This window comes from Cherax quadricarinatus, chromosome 75 (assembly GCF_038502225.1).
Source record: "Cherax quadricarinatus isolate ZL_2023a chromosome 75, ASM3850222v1, whole genome shotgun sequence".
In the NCBI taxonomy this organism is placed as follows: Eukaryota; Metazoa; Arthropoda; class Malacostraca; order Decapoda; family Parastacidae; genus Cherax; species Cherax quadricarinatus.
Genome location: NC_091366.1, coordinates 8,630,111 through 8,652,190, shown reverse-complemented (window position 1 = coordinate 8,652,190; position 22,080 = coordinate 8,630,111). Strand labels below are relative to the sequence as shown.

The 22,080-nt window shown below is 38.5% G+C and overlaps 2 protein-coding genes across 5 annotated transcripts in view; one reads left to right on the top strand and one right to left on the bottom strand.

Moving 5' to 3' along the window:
• Positions 1-2,895, top strand: part of Dhdds (Dehydrodolichyl diphosphate synthase subunit) — a 21,496-nt gene extending 18,601 nt beyond the window's left edge. For all 4 annotated transcript variants that reach the window (XM_053780750.2, XM_053780749.2, XM_053780751.2 and 1 more), the window contains exon 2: positions 1,482-2,895. In XM_053780750.2, the coding sequence (XP_053636725.1) occupies positions 1,503-2,477 (975 nt within the window). In that variant the 5' untranslated portion in view covers positions 1,482-1,502 and the 3' untranslated portion in view covers positions 2,478-2,895. The remainder of the gene's footprint in view (positions 1-1,481) is intronic.
• LOC128691832 (F-box/WD repeat-containing protein 2) lies at positions 2,160-22,080 on the bottom strand. Its single transcript, XM_053780746.2, has 6 exons — positions 21,850-22,080; positions 18,700-18,857; positions 14,346-14,498; positions 11,288-11,514; positions 8,524-9,436; positions 2,160-7,286 (listed from the first exon to the last, which is right to left on the bottom strand). Exons 2-6 carry the CDS (start codon positions 18,831-18,833, stop codon positions 6,659-6,661), a joined length of 2,055 nt encoding a protein of 684 aa, XP_053636721.2. The 5' UTR covers positions 18,834-18,857; positions 21,850-22,080; the 3' UTR covers positions 2,160-6,658.

The following is a 22,080-nucleotide window of genomic DNA, read 5'->3' as shown; positions in this document are numbered from 1 at the left end:
CACCCACTTTCCTGTAACCACAAACTTCTGCTGAACACTCTAACACTACATTTTTAAACCTACCCCATACCTCTTCGACCCCATTGCCTATGCTCTCATTAGCCCATCTATCCTCCAATAGCTGTTTATATCTTACCCTAACTGCCTCCTCTTTTAGTTTATAAACCTTCACCTCTCTCTTCCCTGATGCTTCTATTCTCCTTGTATCCCATCTACCTTTTACTCTCAGTGTAGCTACAACTAGAAAGTGATCTGATATATCTGTGGCCCCTCTATAAACATGTACATCCTGAAGTCTACTCAACAGTCTTTTAACTACCAATACATAATCCAACAAACTACTGTCATTTCGCCCTACATCATATCGTGTATACTTATTTATCCTCTTTTTCTTAAAATATGTATTACCTATAACTAAACCCCTTTCTATACAAAGTTCAATCAAAGGGCTCCCATTATCATTTACACCTGGCACCCCAAACTTACCTACCACACCCTCTCTAAAAGTTTCTCCTACTTTAGCATTCAAGTCCCCTACCACAATTACTCTCTCACTTGGTTCAAAGGCTCCTATACATTCACTTAACATCTCCCAAAATCTCTCTCTCTCCTCTGCATTCCTCTCTTCTCCAGGTGCATACACGCTTATTATGACCCACTTCTCGCATCCAACCTTTACTTTAATCCACATAATTCTTGAATTTACACATTCATATTCTCTTTTCTCCTTCCATAACTGATCATTTAACATTACTGCTACCCCTTCCTTTGCTCTAACTCTCTCAGATACTCCAGATTTAATCCCATTTATTTCCCCCCACTGAAACTCTCCTACCCCCTTCAGCTTTGTTTCGCTTAGGGCCAGGACATCCAACTTCTTTTCATTCATAACATCAGCAATCATCTGTTTCTTGTCATCCGCACTACATCCACGCACATTTAAGCAACCCAGTTTTATAAAGTTTTTCTTCTTCTCTTTTTTAGTAATTATGTATAATAATAATTTCAAAATACATATACGTACTACATAATTTGGTAGGATGGTATCTTGTAGTAATGATATCTGGGTAAACACAAACTTTAAGAGACAGTCATAAAATTAACAATTACTGTATTATAAAGATGAGCTCTCCTGAGCAAGATTGTCTCTTCCACTCCATTCCATTCTTCCTGTCTGCCTTACAATTCATTTAATCATTTACTAACCATGGAACAGGTGGGGTTTGAACCCGTGGTTTGTCTGCAATCGTGTTATGATTTCATTAGTCATAATCATTTACTTTTAAATATTAAACAAGCATAATGTCCAGTGCTTTAATTTACATTATGTCTACATATAATTTACTGGTTAATGTGTTTATTAGTTTTTATATTTCTGTAACAGACAGAGAGGATTAAACAAGCATAATGTCCAATGCTTAAATTTACATAATATAATTTATTGGTTACTGTGTTTATTAGTTTTTATATTTCTGTAACAGGCACAGAGGATTAACAGGAAGATGACGTGGATTGTGGAACAAGACCGTACGTGGGCAGAATGGGCTGCACTGCGCATTTTACGTGTGGGACCTGTACCCAATCACCTAGCAATTATAATGGATGGTAATCGCAGATTTGCCCGTAAAGAACACAAGGACGCGCTCGCTGGTCACACACGAGGATTTCACAAATTGACTGAGGTGTTGTGTTGGTGTCGGGATTTAGGAATCAATGAGGTTACAGCATATGCCTTTAGTATTGAAAACTTTAAACGATCCAAGCAAGAGGTGGATGGGTTGATGGATCTTGCTGCAGAAAAGTTTGCAAAATTGTTAGAAGAAAAGGAAAAATTAGAAAAGCATGGAGTGTGCATACGAGTGATTGGTGATCTCAATCTTCTTCCTCAGCGCATCAAGAAGCTTACAGGAGAGGCAATATTGGCTACTAGACATAATACTAAGTGTTTTCTAAACTTGGCTCTAGCGTATACATCGCGGGATGAAATATGTTCTGCCATGAATGAGTTATCACAAGGGGTAGCTGAAGGTCAACTGATGACAAGTGACATTTCTGAAGAGTTATTAGAAAAATGTCTGCATACTCGAGGCTCGCGCGATCCTGACCTCTTAGTGCGCACATCTGGGGAGGTTCGCCTTTCTGACTTTTTGCTATGGCAGAGTGGGTTTTCTTGCTTATTCTTCACTAAAGTTCTATGGCCAGAATTCACAATTTGGCATCTCTTCGGTGCAGTATTCTATTACCAGAGGCATTATCATACACTCACAGCAGCACGACAAGAATGCCTGGCACTGAGGCAATGTATGGTGGAGGAAAGCGACATAGAATGTTGCCATACTAAATATGGTGACAAGGTTTCACAGGAACATATTGGTGCCCATGCATCAGCCAGGAAGGAGAGAATTGAGAACTTTCTTGCTAAATTGCATGAACAGAAACTTTATTATCTGCAACAGATAAGTAATACAAGTGATTAAAATCACAATACTGTATATGTTAAGTTTATGATGCACCTGAGATTCATGTTTCATAGTTTTTGAGTTACATTCCTATTATTGTATTTTATGTATTATAGTTTATTAATGTTTATTTTTGTATATTCCAATGACTGTAATTGCTGTTACTATACCAAAACTGATACTTTTTAAGACAAGACAGGTGGTGGTGTATTTATAATTTGCATATCTTGGCATGTTTAAATTTCATCACATCTTAAAATATTACAAAATAATATCAGTCAAGTACAATTCATAGTGTAGAGACTGGTGTTTACAATAACTGTTTTGTTTACACACACTGTTAAGTTACAAGATATGAGTAATACTGGATTATTAACATTGTTTATTTGTACATATGTTGGTGACTAATAATAAATATTTGTGACATATTTGTTTACTTGTGTTTGTTGATTAACATGACAGACACATTTACCATAACTTCAATATTTACTACTGTGCTTTAGGTTATGGCCATGGTTCAATATATATTCAATTTTTACTACGTTAATTATTTGTATGAGGTACCCAGCCTGACTACCTAGTAGTTCCCAAACACTATATGATTCTTAGTTATCTTTATGATAATTTACCAATGTGCCTATCTTAATATGCGATGCCTATCATCCTCCTGTGCATGAACTCTTACTATAACACTTTGCTAGTGGTTTACATTGTACTTCTGCTTCCTCTTGGAACCCCTGGTGACTGTCACTTCTTTCCCTGCTGAATGAATTGAGTCACTACTCATTGGTATCCTTTGTTTTTATAGTGTTGTTCCTGATTCTAAAGTATTCTCTTCCTTAAGTTTCAGTTCCTCACAGATTTTCTTGTCATTCTTTGTGATCTCTCTTCTCTCCTTCAACCTTATCACCTGATGTTTTATTGTCATCATTCTGTATGGCTGTGTTTGTTTTGATTCAGACTATTGCTATTATTTCAGTCTGAAATTGTTTGTCAGGCTCTCTTCATCCATTAATATTTCATTCTTTTCCTCTTAATCACTTCTTTATATTCTATCGTCCTTCACTTTCTGTAGGTTTTTCATGCTTAAATGCATATTGTTATTGCCCTTCTGTATCTTCAAGTGAACCACAAGCTCTTTCTGGCCTCTTCTGGGTATGAATTCATCCTTTACTTTATGGCTATGTGCTCCATCTCATTTGTCTTCTTTCCTTCCAACTCCTTTCCCACTACACTGTATTTACGAATTCCTTGATTCTTACGTAGTCCTCTATCTTGAAATCTGGATAGTTCCTTCTTCTTCATGCTGGGCTGTTTTCCAGGTCTACTTCCACAAGGTATTTGAAATGGGTATTAGCCTCCAGTGTATATGTTTGTACAACACTTAGTCTATACAATACTTGTCCATACAGCACTTGTCTATACAATACTTGTCTATACAATACTTGTCTATACGTCATGCTTGTTTTTACAGTGGACTTGTCTACAATACTGTTGTCTATATGACATGCTTATCTGTACAGCATGTTGTCTGTATGACACACATGAATCTTTCCTTTTTTACATAAGCATTACAAGTGTGAAGTGCATGACAAGATTGTATTGCATCTAATGAACCACTTAACCTGTGTGGGTTATTCAGTGCAAGGAGTGGTGAAGGATCACTCCAATGTCTACTAATTGTGGCCTGGTCTGTGACCAGTCAGACTGTTGTGGCCTGAACTCCTTCCAGTCAGACTGTTGTGGTCTGAACTCCTTCCAGTCACACTGTTGTGGTCTGAACTCCTTCCAGTCAGACTGTTGTAATCTGAACTCCTTCCAGTCAGACTGTTGTGATCTGAACTCCTTCCAGTCAGACTGCTGTGGCCTGAACTCATAGTCAGACTGCTGTGGCCTGAACTCCTTCAAGTCAGACTGTTGTGGCCTGAACTCCTCCCAATCAGACTGTTGTGGCCTGAACTCCTCCCAATCAGACTGTTGTGGCCTGAACTCCTTCCAGTCAGACTGTTGTGGTTTGAACTCCTTCTAGCAAGACTGTCAATAATCTTAACAGAGAAAGCAGTAAAAATAAGAGGATGCAATATAACAAAATAGGTCATTTACAAGGTGAAAAGAGAACAACTGGAAGGTTATACGTATAGGGTGATACATGTTTATGAGGGAGGGGAGTATAAAACCCATAGGGATCACACAGTACTTTGGGAATGGGAGGCAATCAGATTCAATCAGAGGAAAGGGAGAGTAACTCTAATTATTTGGATCAAGAACCCTTTACCAGTGTCAAGGTAACTACCTAGAAGGGCATTAGATGTATAAATGAACAAAGCACATGCAAATGTGATATGGTGTTGAGGTACTGTGTATAATATGGTATGATCTGGCACTGTGTCAGTGTAGTGCACCATGCCAGTTGTGTATGTTATGGCAGTGATGGCACACAATGCATAGTGAAGAATTATGTCTAGTATTACGGTATTGTATTCATGGGGAAGAGGTAAATCCATAGGAGTCATGCAGTGCCTGAGGGATGGGAGGTAAATCAAGTGTGATTCAAGGAAAGGGAGAGCCACAGCAGTTCCTAAGATCAAAAACCTTCACCAGCATCATGGCATCTGCCATGTAGAAAATGTCCATAAATCAGAGAGATAGGAAGCACTTAAAAGTAGTGATGTGGGAATCGTGATTCACTTATCTAACTCAATACCAAAATAAAAGTTACTTTAAGCTTTACTTATTGGTACATCTTTACCTAGTTTCCTTGTTAATTCAAAGATACTTTCCATAACCAGGGGTCTTCCTGTTAGGCTGTTAAACATCTTAATTATTCCTATATTAATTGTAAAGTTTTCATGCTATTTTTTACACTATGGCCAGTGTCTGATTTACCACTAGTCAGCTAAAAACAGTCTGCCTAGTTTCCTGAACTTTTTGCTTCTTCCTCAACATTCCTTATTTGATGCCAGTATATAAGCACCAAGCTTCATGACTGTGCTTCAGATTCTTCAAGACTATGGTGCTCATCACCAATTCCAAGGCTGAGGGACTGATTACCTTGTCTTTTGTATATAGCTCTACAGTCTTCACATTATGTCCTTGAATTTGTATCAATGAAGTCACTGAATGGCAAAATGCCTAAAAATAAAGATACCCAGATGTTGCACATGTTTCTAATTCTTCATTCTCAGTAGTGTTTCACTTCGAGGAGAGGGGACGGGGGTACAGTGAAGAGTTCTTGATACAGGAAAGTTGACCTACTCACCCACTTTTCAGATCAAACCTGATTACCGTCCTTCTTCACCATTTCCGAGGCACTGTATGGCCCTTAAATAATAATATACGTAATCCAATTAAATGCTCAGGCTGAAGGGATCGTACAGTAATGCTATGACCCTTAATGGTTTAGCACTTCTACTGAAACATATTGTTTGGCTTCATTAAATGGAAGCAAAACATGCACGTTGCACATAGGTATAGTTTTTTTTTTTCAACAAACCGGCTGTATCCCACCAAGTCAGGGTAGCCCAAAAAGAAAAATGAAAGTTTTTCTTTTTAAATTTAGTAATTTGTACAAGAGAAGGGGTTACTAGCCCCTTGCTCCCAGCATTTTAGTGGCCTCTTACAACACGCATGGCTTATGGAGGAAGAATTCTGTTCCACTTTTCCATGGAGATAAGAAGAAATAAACAAGAACAAGCACTAGAAAGAAAATAAAAGAAAATCCAGAGGGGTGTGTATATATATATGCTTGTATACATGTATGTAGTGTGATCTAAGTGTAAGAAGTAGTAGCAAAACGTACCTGAAATCTTGCATGTTTATGAGACAGAAAAAAGACACCAGCAATCCTATCATCATGTAAAACAATTACAGGTTTGTTTTACACTCACTTGGCAGGACGGTAGTACCTCCCTGGGCAGTTGCTGTCTACCAACCTACTACCTATAACATAGGTATACATTATAAAAAAAATTTATTATATGTAAAGTTCACAGGGAAGCATAAAGTCCATATGGGTCATACAGTGCCTGGAGAGTGGAAGAAAATCAAATTTGATTCGAGGAAGGGAAGGGTAGCTCCTGTTAGCTGAATCAAGACCCTTGACTTGCATCATAACACCCACTTTCCCTAGAAAGGACACACAGGTATAGATCTAAAATTCACACGTTATAATATATTCGTCTACTTTTTCACACAGTCTGCTATTCCTCTTTACATTTTGATGCCAGTGTAGACTGAGACCACCATAGTGTGAACAACCTTCCAGGCTCACTCTGCACTCCTGCAGCCAACACCAAGTGACCCGGCCTCTCTAGTTTGACTGAAATATGTCTCTCTTTGGTACTACTGAATGTCATGTTGATGCCATGAGACTGAAGCCCTGTAACCTGGAGGGGCACATCATTTGAAGAGACAGTAACAGGCCTGTTGTTGTTAGAGTACTGAGGCTCTGACTGTGCATAACCTAGGCACCAATCTCCTCCCGTAGCACCAACAGGAGAAGGTGAGGACGAATCTTGACAATCCCAAACATTTCCTTCTACGCCTGCATGATAGGTGGAGTATTTTTGTACACCTGACTCTGGACTGCCCTTTTGAGTATATGTTCTGTAACAAACATCACTATACACTATGCTACTGGGTCTATTGAGATTTTGTGTTTCTGTTGCAGTATAAGAGCAACTTGGAGAACTTTTACTGCAGTCAGATTTTTCAGAATTTGGTTCAGCACTTACTGACATTACCGATGGCCCTGGTAAGTGCATTCCAAGTCCATCAAGCCACTCTACATCACCCACCACAAGCTGCGCACCATCCGGAGTTGTCATTCTGTCAAATATACACAATTCGTATAAATTTTATTGAGGGGGCACATCAGTTCAATTTATATTTTTTAATCTACTGTATTTATATACAGTATTCAGTAAACTATCTCATTTTATAACAATAAACTTTAATTTAAAATGAAAACATGAAGTGTAAGCTTGTATTAAGACATTCAGTAAGTTTCAAAAAAGGAACATAAGTATCAATGACTGGTTACTTCTCTATAACACTGTTCCTATTACAACCCACAACTGAAATACAGCAATACATCCCATTACAATACATTAACCCTTACAGGTTTGAAGGGCACTGAGGAGCTCTTGATCCCTGGCATCATCAAATCAATACTGTGCCTGAGCTTTATTTGGTTAGTAGTGAAAACATTACTCATGCATAAACTAGCGGAATTTAGTTTAGGTTACATTAGTTTCGTCAGGAAACAGGACAACTATTTCTTGATCATATGATGGTCCACCACTTGAGTTTTTGGTCATCTGATCGAGCCCTTCCACTGGCTTACTGGTCCACTCAGGACAGAGTGCAATGGACAAGTGAAGTAGCAGCAGCAACACTATAGCAAGAGGCATTCTTGAGCTTCCCCAGCGCTCGGGCTTCGGCCCAAAGCTGGGGTGTGGCTCGAAAAGGATCCTGTAGTGCTTGCTGCCCTTGCACCTCATGACATCATCTGCTGCTATGCAGCTGCCACATCCTTCGAGCCCAGTGTGGGCAGGGTTTGTGGCAGCCCAAGGTACCTAGCTTCTCCTCCGAGCCCTCGTGGGGGCGGAGAATGGGGCTAGGCCTAGGGACAGCTGGTCCTAGAAGACTGGGAGGTACTTGTACCTCCTCCTATGGCAGACGTTGGTCTGAGACATTCCCACAAAAGGGAGCCAAGGCTGGACCACCTCTTGGAAAAGTCCTGGGCCAGGCGATTATACGTACCAACAAATCTAAAAGCGAACAACTGGTCCACTCCTTTAAAACTTAAGATTAATAATCATAAGGTAAAGGAGCCAGTATATATACAAGAGTAGGTTAGGGATGGGATCAAGATAGGAGGAAGAAAGGAGTAGGCGGAGAAAGCAGTGGTAGAGGTAATGCTGGTAGTGGAAGTAGTAGTAGTGGTGGTGGTGGTGGTGGCAGTGGTGGTGGTGGTAGTAGTAGTAGTAGTAGCAGTAGTAGGTAGGGGGAGTAGTGGAAGTGGCACAAGAGACAAAGTGGATTAAAAAACTGCATAACTTACTTGGAATGTGGAACTGCATGGGTGCCAGCAGTTTCTCCTGTTACAACATCCACAACCACTAGTGTTGAAGAGTACAGAACATTGCCAACAGTTAAGAGTAGGGCATATCTGTTCCCAAGAGCCAGAAGTTTTTTCACTTTGAATTTTAAAATGATATTATACGAGAGTTTAAATGTATCTATGTCGTATACACACAAGTTTGCATGTTTCTCGTCAATATCTTGTTTGATTAGTCCCACAAACTTGCTGCTGTACTGAAGACCTGGTGTAAAGAAATTATTGTTCCCTTCATTGAGGCATATATGTGAATTCAATAAGATTTCATCTACCTTACCCAGTTTGTCCATTACACAGTCAGAATTGAGATCATTATTGTCATTGGATATATTTTCCACAGAGTTTAGGTCATTGTTAAAATTTCTGTTGTTATTAGCAGGCCAGCTTATTTTATTTACATTATCTCTTGTCATATATATAACAACATGGTGGGAACTGTAAAATAAATCTGGTAAAAGAATAACACGCAAAATCCAATGATCTTGATTAGGCAGAGACTTAATAAGTAACCCGGTTGATAGGCCCCACAACTTGATGCACTCATCAGCTCCTCCACTCACTAACAAATCCAAGTCTTCGGAGAAGTCACTACTGAATACAGGACCAGCATGCATCTTAAACTTGCACCTGAGGAGAGCATGATCACCAGGATTGTCACCTGCAGCATTATACACCACACATGACAGTCTACTCATCATGCTTACATCCCAAGCAGTTAAGATGCCAACAAAATGGCCACAGATGAGGAGAGAATTTGATCTGAACTTAATGCAAGAAACAGCACGCTCGACTGGGAAGGTCAGCACTGGAATGTTGAGTTCCAGCTGCCAGATATTTACGTAGTCTTCCTCTGACACTGAAAAAGAAAGACGAAACAATTAACATATAATATTCCACCTGAATATCAATTATGAAAAGTGGTAAGGTTGAAAAAATTTAAAAGTATATTTAATTTAACTTGCAGATAGCAGATCTGTTGGCCTTGGCCTCCCACAAACCACTACAGTACTACTCTCATAAAAGTCAATAATGACTGGCTAAACTCTTAATGTAGCAATATGAGCTAGACTGTTTTATTTTATCCATCTCTGTAACGTCCTTTGCAGTTTTGCCATTCTTTACATCCTTTCTTCTTATTTGCACCATCTGTCTTCCCATTTCTTTTCAAGATGGACAAATGGCATATGCCTTACTGTATGCTGAATTGTTAAGTACAGTGTATCTTTCAAGTGATTCGTAAGTTTGTAGTATAGTACTTGGTTTTGTGCAACAGATGAATCATAACCACTGATAAATACAACTGGCAGCAAATGTTGTAGGTTATCTGGAGTGTAATTTGCTTATATGCAAACTTTTTTTAACACAACAGCCATCTCCCACCAAGGAAGGGTGACCCAGAAAAGAAGAAACACTCACCATCATTCACTCTCATCATTGTCTTACCAGAGGCATGCTGACATTATAGCCTCTTTGAAAGTCCAGGCACTGTACTACCCACCTCCAGGACCCAAGTCCAGCTAACTGGTTTCCCTGAAATCCTTCATAAATCCCACCTTGCTCACACTCCAACACATGTAAAGTCATAAAATCCATCTGCCTCCACTCACTCCTATCTAACACATTCACACACCTGTTGAATGTCCAAGCCCCTCACATACAAAAACCTCCTTTACTCTCTTGCCAACCTTTTGTAGGATGACCCCTACCTTGCCTTTGGTACTGTAACCTAAAAACATGTTTGGGCTATAATTGCACAATTATCATTACAGCCTCTTCTCACTTTGTGACGTACTCGTTTACCGACGACTCTGACGGGTTCTCTGACCAGTATACATATCTAAATAATATATATTACAGCTGATTTCCTCTATTCTGTTTATTACAATATACGGTAAACTACTGTATAAACATTTAAAAATATACAGTGGACCCCCGGTTAACGAACTTTTTTCATTCCAGTAGTATGTTAAGGTGCCAGTACTGACCGAATTTTTTCCCATAAGGAATATTGTGAAGTAGATTAGTCCATTTCAGACCCCCAAACATACACGTACAAACGCACTTACATAAATACACTTACATAATTGGTCGCATTTGGAGGTGATCGTTAAGCGGGGGTCCACTGTACTGAAAATGTTATAAATAGTGCAGAGGTGACATTAAAACAATATCAAAGATGGCTGACACAAACCCACTACCATTACAGTTCTCCTTGCTTAGCAATGAATTTGTTTACTTACGTGATCTTAGGAACGGAACTCTGTCGTTAAGTGAGAAGCGGCTGTATTATTATTTTTGCCACACTGTTTCCCACCAAGTTAGGGTGACACAAATAGAGACATTCACAATCACTCATTCAATAGCTGTTTTGCCAAGAGTTCACAGACATCACATTTCAAATGATCTGATTCACAATATATCAACCCATCCTTCAGAATGCAGGTGCTGAACTTTGAACCTCCACATCTCAAGCCCTTTGATTTTCAATAAATAAGTAAATGAAACACAAAGAACCATGCTACAGTATACCTATTTACTCTCACCTTACTTTTTATGATGTACTCATATCTTGTATGTTGTTATAAACGCTCATTTGAAATCTTTTAAGAACAACCTAAAGTGTGCATTTTAGTATAAAAAAATACATTTACTTAAACTATGAAGCTGTGAAAAAAGTAAACTTGCTGTAATAACACACACAGCACACCTGTACAAAGGAAGCCATTCTGATAATCTACAGCCTTTACAGCCTTCTTGCAGTTTTGAAGTTGCATGAAGCGCTCACTGAAGGCAGTTCCATTCTTAAGAGACAGCTGCTGCCGTAGAGATGTCACATACACCTCATGCCAGTTAGCATCATTACTGACTTTTTCAACATTTACTCCCAATTCTTTACATTTCCTGAGCCATATACTGTGATGATTCTTGACAATTCTGAAATAAGAAATATTACCCAAGATTAAATGGCATATATATGTACTTGACCCCAATGGAAATAAGTCACTCTGTCTGACCTTTTTGGGTTATCCTAGGTTCTCTACACATATGCTGCTATGTATGATAATGTAACTGTATCTGTGTATACCTGAATAAACTTACTTACTTAATAATGTGTATTGTATGCATTTTAATCATTAAAATAATTTTATTACGAAAGCCTGGTGTGAAAATAAAAAATTACCATCATTAAACTATTACCCTATATAGAAGATTACAAAGGTGAGGCAATGAATTATTACATTCATGGGGGAGCACTAAACCCATAGGGGGCATACAGTGCCTTGGAGAATAGAACGCATTCAGGCTTAATTCAAGGAAATGGAGCATTGGTCCAATTCCTTAGATCAAGGGTCTCTCACGAACATCAAGGAACCTTCTTTGAGGGGTGAGGCAATGACGCAATGGTTGTCACACAGATTACTAGCCACACACATTCAAAATTATAAAAGGATACTAAAGAACCGACAAGGAAAATTTCCTACAGCGGAACCATGGTTTTCGTCTTTAATTTGTTCCAGAGAGTCTGATGAAAACCGAATTCGATGAAAATGGAAGCAATATTTCCCATAAGAAATAATGTAAATCCAATTAATCCATTCCAGACACCCAAAAATATTAACAAAAAATGCATTTTATAGAAAATAACTATAGTTTTACATACAGAAAACAATGAGAAATAAATATAAAGCACAAATGAAATGGATAAATGAACATTTAAATCACTTTTACCTTTATTGAAGACTCTTGTTGGTGTATGGAAGATGGCGAGGACGGGGCAGGGAGGAGAGTTTATTGTTTGGAAGGGGAATCCCCTTCCATAAGGACTTCAGGTATCAAGTCACTATCCGGGGTTACTTCCCTTCTTTGTCTTTTACTGGCACTAGGACCAGCTTGAGAGTCACTGTACCCTTGTCACACAAAAAATCTGTCCAGAGGTCTGTTTCTGGCATCTCTTTAAGATTTGCCTAAAATGGGACATGGCATTGTCATTGAACATGTTGCAGACATGGCTTGCAACAGCTTTGTTAGGGTCGTATTTCTCCACAAAACTTTGTACCTCACTCCACTTTGCACAAATGTCCTTAATCACTGAAGAAGGTATATTCTCCCCTTTCTCTTCCTCCTCCGTCCTTGTGGCTTAGCGCTTCTTTTTGATTATAATAATAATCCTCCTCCTCTGAAGCAATTTCCTCAGCAGCACTTGTTCCAGGCATATTCTTTACGAGATCCACATGCTTACCTTTTCGCAAATTATCGCCTCCACAACACTATCTCCTGCTAACTGCTTTTCATTGAGCCGCACCAACAACAACTTCTCAACATCTCTGAGTGTTTGCAATCTCTGTTTCGTTAGCACATTTACCCCTTTCGCAACATTAGATTCACTGATTTCTTTTTTCTTCACCAGGATGGAACTGATCGTTGATGAGGACTTTCCGTACATCTTGGTGAGATCAGCCACACGTACATCACTTTCATACTTTGCTACCAGTTCTTTCTTGAATTTTATCATGTTTCTCACCTTCTTTATCAAAGGGTTGGCACTCGGAACTTTCTTTGGCCCCATGGTAACTTATTTAGCAGCTGCACTCAATAAACAAGCACAAAAACTAATGGATTATTACAAAATGTTTCATATGAATGTGCAGGGTAATGTTCACTCGATGAGAAACAAAGCCAGACTGACTCAGAATGTGTGCGTGGGATGCTTTGTGTGGGCACGGGCAGACAGACACGTTCAGAACGGCGGACGAAAACCGAGGTGATGAACGAAAACTGGGACAATATTTTGATGAAAAAAGTCGTCAAAAACAGAATTCAACGAAAACCAGGACAAACGCAAACCGAGGTTCCACTGTATTACAATCAACTGGCACAAGAGGCTATATAAACTAAAATACTGCCTGAAAGACACTACAGTGTTTATCTTTGCAGTGTAATAGAAGAATGGAATGTATCACAATATCAATGGCATACAATATTGACAAGTTAAATCATCAGACATGTTGTTTCATCAGCCAGAAGATTTATCAATATAGGGGCAAAAACAGAAGAATGAAGAGGCAGATGATGAGATAATCAGTCCCTCAACCTAGTCACGAGGTATAAGTAGGGACCACTAGGTCCTAGTGGTCCCTACTTATACCTCGGGCTTAACTCTTGGGAATCCTGCCTACCAGTGACAATGCCTTCATCTGCTGCACCTCATCTGACTCCAGTATATAACCAGGTATCTTTCTGTCTATGCTTCTGATTCCTCAAGTCTTGTCCTTGCATTGTACTGATAAATCCAGAAAATGTCTACATAATAAAGAAACCCAGTTGTTGCACATGTCTATTTCTTCAACAATGGAATGAATTACAAAAAGTAGTAAGTACTACAACCACTGGAAACTTCAAAGAACTTTTATGATAGACTAAATACTGTATTGATGATGGGGCATCTTGTATAAGTCTGCACTTGAAACTACAGTACAAACAGGTAGGTAATCACAAAGAATTAGCCTACCTCAGGGAATGCCCTATGCTAGGCAGGATGCTCCAACAACATAGGATGTAAAATTCAACAGTACAAAAAAATAAAATTCATAGATATATGTAGAAATAAAGTGTAATTCTGCCAGTATCCTATATATAAGAATGAGACACATGTTCATATAAAAGTCTCTCTCATTTATAATTAACCATTATAAGCAAAACAACTTATCTGCAGAAGCTGTTACAAAAGAGCATTACGGACAAAACAGCAAGTGCATAATACATACCTATTCCATTCTCTTGAGACCTGAGATGCTCGTAAGAGACTGGGGCCATCAACACACTGGAGCACTGCTATCTGTAACTCAGGAGGCAGCAGTCTCAACAGGTCTGGGGTGTCTTGACTAGAAATGGAACTTACCAAGTGCCACTTTACATAACTGAAAAAATAAAAAAAAAAAGGCTTATTGTGACAAGTAAAACACTAAAAGTGTTCCCCTAGAATTTCAATTGTAAATAAGAAAAATGTACCAAAAATATTTCATCCAAAGGCATTACAGATTTTTGCCAATACATTTTTTTGGTCCATACAGGTTTGGTATATTGTGTATATAATGTATGAATATCCAAGCCCAAATAACTCTGCATATTCTGCAAATAATATATTCTCTGACTGCCCATCAGTCAAAATGTAGGATATTTTTCTTTAATTATATAGGAGGGAGGAGAAGTAAACCCATAAGTCAGACAGTGTCTTAGGAAATGGGAGCAATCATTCAATCCACAGAAAGGTAGGGTAGCTCCAATTCCTTGGACTAAGAACCTTCATCAGTGTCTGGGGCACGTACCTTAAAGGGGAAATATTGGATTAAATCTTGCAAATTAGGACAAGAATTTTTTTTTTTAACAAGCTGGCCGTCTCCCACCAAGGCAGGGCGACCCAAAAAGAAAGAAAATCCCCAAAAAGAAAATACTTTCATCATCATTCAACACTTTCACCTCACTCACACATAATCACTGTTTTTGCAGAGGCGCTCAGAATACAACAGTTTAGAAGCATATACGTATAAAGATACACAACATATCCTTCCAAACTGCCAATATCCCAAACCCCTCCTTTACAGTGCAGGCATTGTACTTCCCATTTCCAGGACTCAAGTCCAGCCATATAAAAATAACCGGTTTCCCTGAATCCCTTCATTAAATATTACCCTGCTAACACTCCAACAGCTTGTCATGTCTCAAATACCATTTGTCTCCATTCACTCCTATCTAACACGGTCACGCACGCTTGCTGGAAGTCCAAGCCCTTCGCCCACAAAACCTCCTTTACCCCCTCCCTCCAACCTTATTGAGGACAACCCCTACCCCACCTTCCTTTCCCTACAGATTTATACGGTCTCCATGTCATTCTACTTTGATCCATTCTCTCTAAATGACATAACCACCTCAACAACCCCTCTTCAGCCCTCTGACTAATACTTTTATTAACTTCCCACCTTCTCCTAATTTCCACACTCCGAATTTTCTGCATAATATTTACACCACACATTGCCCTTAGACAGGACATCTCCATTGCCTCCAACTGCCTTCTCACTGCAGCATTTATAACTCAAGCTTCACACCCATATAAGAGTGTTGGCACTACTATACTTTCATACATTCCCTTCTTTGCCTCCATAAATAACATTTTTTGTCTCCACATATACCACAATGCACCACTCACCTTTTTTCCTTCATCAATTCTATGATTAACCTCATCCTTCATAAATCCATCCGCTGACACGTCAACTCCCAAATATCTGAAAACATTCACTTCTTCCATACTCCTCCTCCCCAATTTGATATCCAATTTTTCTTTATCTAAATCATTTGATACCCTCATTACCTTACTCTTTTCTATGTTCACTTTCAACTTTCTACCTTTACACACACATATATACTTTTGTGTGCAGGTTGCATGAATCATGTTAGCAATAGCTACCTGTCATGATAACCTCTATATTACTAGTATTAAAGCCCAAATTAGCTTTTTTTTGCTGAGTTAGAATGTTTAGGCCTCCTATATACATGCACACTAGGGCTCCCTCTAACACCTATCTTAACCCTTTCAGGGTCCGTGCCGTAGATCTACGGCTTTACGTTAAGGGTCCAAACCGTAGATCAACGCCATGAGCCATGATAAGCTGTGAGTGGTAAATTTAGGCCTAGATATGAGAGAATACATCTATGTAGTATGTGTGCACCACATAAAACAAATCCTGCAGCACACAGTGTATAATGAGAGAAAAAACTGAGACCTTGATTTTCGATTAAAACAGCGACTTTGCAGTGTTTTTTCGTATGTTTTTTATATATGTATTTGCAATTTCTTGGTCTGATTTGATAGAATGGAAGACATATTACAGAAATAGTGATGATTTTGATTGGTTTTAGTACTGGAAATGGCTTGAAACTGAGCTCAAAGTAGCGGAAATGTTTAATTTTTGCCGATGTTCAAGAGTAAACAAACGACCTCACACATCTAATACATGCCAGCTGGTGGGTCTAATATACATTCACAAATGTGGTGATGATATTTATACAATTATTACAATATTGCATAGCAGTAAATCTTCTATTTTTTGGTTTGAATAAAAATTCATTATGTGAATACAAAATCAAAATGGAATTCATTTGTAAAGCCTCAAAACGTAACTAATGAACAGAGGAAATGTTAGTTTAGTGCCAGGAATACCTACATTGTTTATTCTGGACCGTATTTTGAAAGTGGAATATTTTGAACTTTGTGTTAAATTGGCCAAATTACCAAATTTCCGATCATTTTATTTTGTAGTTGAAACAGATGACTTGGCGATTTCTTGTACTCAATCGATAGAATAGAAGTAATACTAGTGAAATAGCTAAGAATTTGGTAGACTGGAATAATGTAATTGGCCTAAAATGGGAGTCAAAGTCGGCAAAATCGCCAATTCATAAATATCGCTGACACATCAAAATTCGCGAGAGCATAATTTCATAAATTTTCCATCAAATTTCGTACTTTTTTTATTACCTTCAGAAAAATATTCTCTACCATTTCAAAAGAAAAAATAACAAAATTTTTTTTTTTAAATTCTTGGACCCTGGTGTGCACTTTGAAATTTGGCCTCTGGACCTTGAAAGGGTTAAATACTTCCAACTACTGCGTCACCATTTGGAACTAACTCATTCCTGTGACTGTCTTCTCATCTCTTCATTCTGGAGGAGAGTGATCTATATTTCACTGACTCGCACATCAACTGTACTAGTACTCAACTGGGATATTGTGTTTGGTGTGGCTAAGAGAAAACTCAATGGAATGATATGCTCACTCCTGCAGTGTTTACAGTGTATTCATTGGTAATGTGGCCAACATGTATGAATGGAGTGGTCTTGTGATAAATAATTACAATAAAAACTGGCCTTAACAGACACCCATGCCTCAGAGAAAATGGCCTTGAATGACACTGAGTGCTTTCCATTCTCTGTTCCTTATCCAGTATCTTAACACCTCTCCCTCCTTAACCTTGCATCTCTCTAACACCTCTACTTCCTTATCCAGCTTTCCTAACACCTCTACCTCCTCGTCCCAATTTTTTTTTCCTAATACACCTACCATCCGACTTACGACCTGCTCAACTTACGACCACTCGACTTACGACCGTGTTTTTATGCCAAATTTCTGGGAAATAAACAACTATTTGTGTTGTACACAGTGTTTATCCTGAACCTTGCAGTATAAAATACAGTACTAACAGCATAAAAAGTAAAGTAAAACATGAAATACCAAAATAAAACAATAAAATAAAGTCATTACAAAAATGTTTTGTTGATATTCAGTAGTAAAGTTCGACTTACGACCATTTTGACTTACGACCGGTTTCTCGGAACCGAACTCGGTCTTAAGTCGGATGGTAGGTGTACTACTTTCTCATCTAACATGTCTAGCTCCTCATCCCACATCTCAAAACTTTTACTTTAGCAAACACAAAAATTTTCTTCCTTAGTTATCTCCCTCTAAACTGTTTCTCATTCTCAAAAAAAAGTTGACATTACCGCACCCATCCTTTCAGTTGCTCTTCACTCATTTAATCCTTCACATCTTTTGTACTACTGTAATTCACATAATCAACAACTCTCTTTTCCACTACAGTACTGTTACTCATTTTCCATATCCACAGATTCAGTTATCCACAGTTTCAATTATCCAGGGTTTACTGTGGCCCCAAAATAACCCTTAATTATGCTTAATACTGGCCCTTAAGCCCAAAAGTAGTGATGCTGGCAGTTCAAGGCCTAAGAGAAGCCATGAAATGCTTCCCATCAGTGAAAAAAAGCTAATTCTAGGCTTATTTTGCATAATTTATTAATTAAACTTTATCATGGGTATGTATGTAAATGAAAAATGACTTATATATATAGGGTTTGTTACTATCCACGGTTTCAGTTATCCATGGTAAGTCTAGGAATGCATCCCCTGTGGATACGGGGGGCACTACTGTATTTTATGTACTGTAGTCTGCCTTCTACATACTGTATAACATTTAAATTTAAAAAATCTATTCTATACACACTTATTTTTCCTTCACTTATAGAAACAAACATATATCAAGGGATGACCTGGAAGCAGCCGTTACAGTGGGAAGAAGAAGAGCTTGTTGTACCTCTGGTGGATGTCCCACCACCAGGGCTACCAGGAGATCACGCTGATCATGCAAGTCCAGTTCTCGCACTCTCTTCAACACTCCATCCATCTTGTTGCCCCAGTTTTGTTACACCTGAAATGTTATCACTCATTTAAAAATCAGATTCACCATACACAGCTCCACAGAATTTTGGGGAATATTTGTGGAACATTTTTAGGATTTCACCACAAGGTAAACTGGTAAGACTAATGGAAATATTATGGCAATATTTAAAAAAGGTAATGGGGCAGACTATCAAATTACAGGACTGTCTTGCTGATAGACATTATTGTAAAATCACTGAAGAAAGTCATTAAAAAATCCTGGTACTGTACCTAGTAAACAGTTCTTAGATTAACAAACTCCTGTATAGTATATCAAATCATTAAGTTATCATGACTCATAAAAATTAATCAAGAAAGAAAGGGAGAAGCAAATTTATTTTATTTAAAATTTAAGAAAGCTTTCAATAGAATATTTTATGAAAGGTTAAAAGATTAATCTAGAAACAACAAAACTTATATACACACATACAAACAGTACAGCAAAGATTGTTTTAGAAATAGTTGGAGATAAGCAAGACTGATGAAATGTTTGAAATACCTTGCATAACTATGGGCTTTTTCATATAAATTTTTTTATATCTTCTTTGGAAAGTATTATTATGTAATAGTGTTGGTAGAATTACCGACTATGTAAAGTAAAAGGACACAAGTGCAACTATTTTATTATTTTATTAGCACACTGGCCGATTCCCACCAGGGCAGGATGGCCCAAAAAAGAAAAACTTTCACCATCATTCACTCCATCACTGTCTTGCCAGAAGGGTGCTTTACACTACAGTTTTTAAACTGCAACATTAACACCCCTCCTTCAGAGTGCAGGCACTGTACTTCCCATCTCCAGGACTCAAGTCCGGCCTGCCGGTTTCCCTGAACCCCTTCATAAATGTTACTTTGCTCACACTCCAACAGCACGTCAAGTATTAAAAACCATTTGTCTCCATTCACTCCTATCAAACACGCTCAAGCATGCCTGCTGGAAGTCCAAGCCCCTCGCACACTAAACCTCCTTTACCCCCTCCCTCCAACCTTTCCTAGGCCGACCCCTACCCTGCCTTCCTTCCACTACAGACTGATACACTCTTGAAGTCATTCTGTTTCGCTCCATTCTCTCTACATGTCCGAACCACCTCAACAACCCTTCCTCAGCCCTCTGGACAACAGTTTTGGTAATCCCGCACCTCCTCCTAACTTCCAAACTACGAATTCTCTGCATTATATTCACACCACACATTGCCCTCAGACATGACATCTCCACTGCCTCCAGCCTTCTCCTCGCTGCAACTTTCATCACCCATGCTTCACACCCATATAAGAGCATTGGTAAAACTATATACTCTCATACATTCCCCTCTTTGCCTCCAAGGACAAAGTTCTTTGTCTCCACAGACTCCTAAGTGCACCACTCACCCTTTTCCCCTCATCAATTCTATGATTCACCTCATCTTTCATAGACCCATCTACTGACACGTCCACTCCCAAATATCTGAATACATTCACCTCCTCCATACTCTCTCCCTCCAATCTGATATCCAATCTTTCATCACCTAATCTTTTTGTTATCCTCATAACCTTACTCTTTCCTGTATTCACTTTTAATTTTCTTCTTTTGCATACCCTACCAAATTCATCCACCAATCTCTGCAACTTCTCTTCAGAATATTGTGGCAACGTTTCACTCTCCAGGAGCTTTGTCAATCCAGTAACAGCTTGACAAAGCTCCTGGAGAGTGAAACGTTGGCACAATAAAATGTCACATTAGTTGCACTTGTGTCCTTTTACTTTACATACAAGTATTATTATTACAGTATTATTATTATTATTATTATTATTATTATTATTATTATTATTATTATTATTATTATTATTATTATATGCCATTGTATATGTATGAAATACAAAAATCAAAATGCAGAAACTCCATAGTAGAGATTCAATTCAAAAAGTAAAGACTAAATTTAAGCTGTAAAAGGAATGGCAATGGCAGCAAGATGTGGACAATGACACTAATCTCCAGTTCAGGTTATTTATTAGAGAAAATGTTTTGCCATGAGAAGCGTCTTTGGTGCTAATACAAAAAAATCTAAGAAGGAAACATAAAGTGGCAGGAAACATGAAGCAAGAAGGTAGTAGAGTTGCGAGCTGTAGGTGGATACACCACGACAGCAGTATCCAAATTGGACATCATCCTGTTTGTCCAGAGTTTGGGTGTGCTGTAACTGTTAACCTTCCATAGGATGGTGTTAATAACAGTGACTCAGGCGGCCTCCATCACTTTCATAAATGATTAATTTAGACTAATTATATACCTAATAAGGTGCCATTGATTGTCTTTGAAATGATCAAGGAACCCTAAATTTCAATAATTCGGTTGTTTCACTCGTGTATATTAAAGTATATAAACCCACCATGTAATGGTAGAGCTGAACTCTTTAAACTCAAATGCCTGGGATCTTGGGCCTTTCGGATTACTGATTTCTCTGATTCCAAAAAATCTAGGCGAGTACAAATAGGAAGAGCATCTGTCTCACACTCAGAAGACAAGAGGATCAAGCCTCCACCACGTCTTGTGCTGAATGACCCACATGGGTTCAGCGCTTAATGTAAATTACTAAATTAAAAAAGAAATCTGATTCCCCCAAAAAACTCCCAATCCAACCTATCTTTGCTATCTCATTAATTATTCAGCAGTAGCTCATTAAAGTCATGGGGAAGTGGTAAAGCCAGAGGGGATCATAAAACACCTGCAGAATGGGAGGTAATCAGGTTTGATCCAAGGAAGAGGAGAGTAACCCTATGTTCACCCTGTAAGCAGTAACAAAACAAGCAGAATACGGGAGCCTTAATAAGTCAGAATAGAGGCATACACTTTCCCGAAGGATCTTTGGTATTAATATGGCAAAGATGTGGTCCCAAGATTTCACAAGTAAAAAGTATGAATTACTGAGGCTTTTTTTCAGGTCAGCCTTTATTGGTGGGAGAGACGATCCATGTATTAAAAGAAAAAACCTCACAAAACTTACAGATTTCATTATCATTGATCAAAACGGCGAGTTTGTTGTAGATAAGATCGAGCAGTGTATATTATTAAGGGTCACTTAAATGTCTTCTTCTTCTCCTTGTTGGGGTTTATAGGGCCACTGAAAGCACTAAACTGTCACTCTCAGGGTTGTTGTTGTTATTGGGGGTTTATAGGGCCATTAAGGGCACTATACCGTCACTCCCAGGGTTGTTGTTGGGGTTTATAGGGCCAC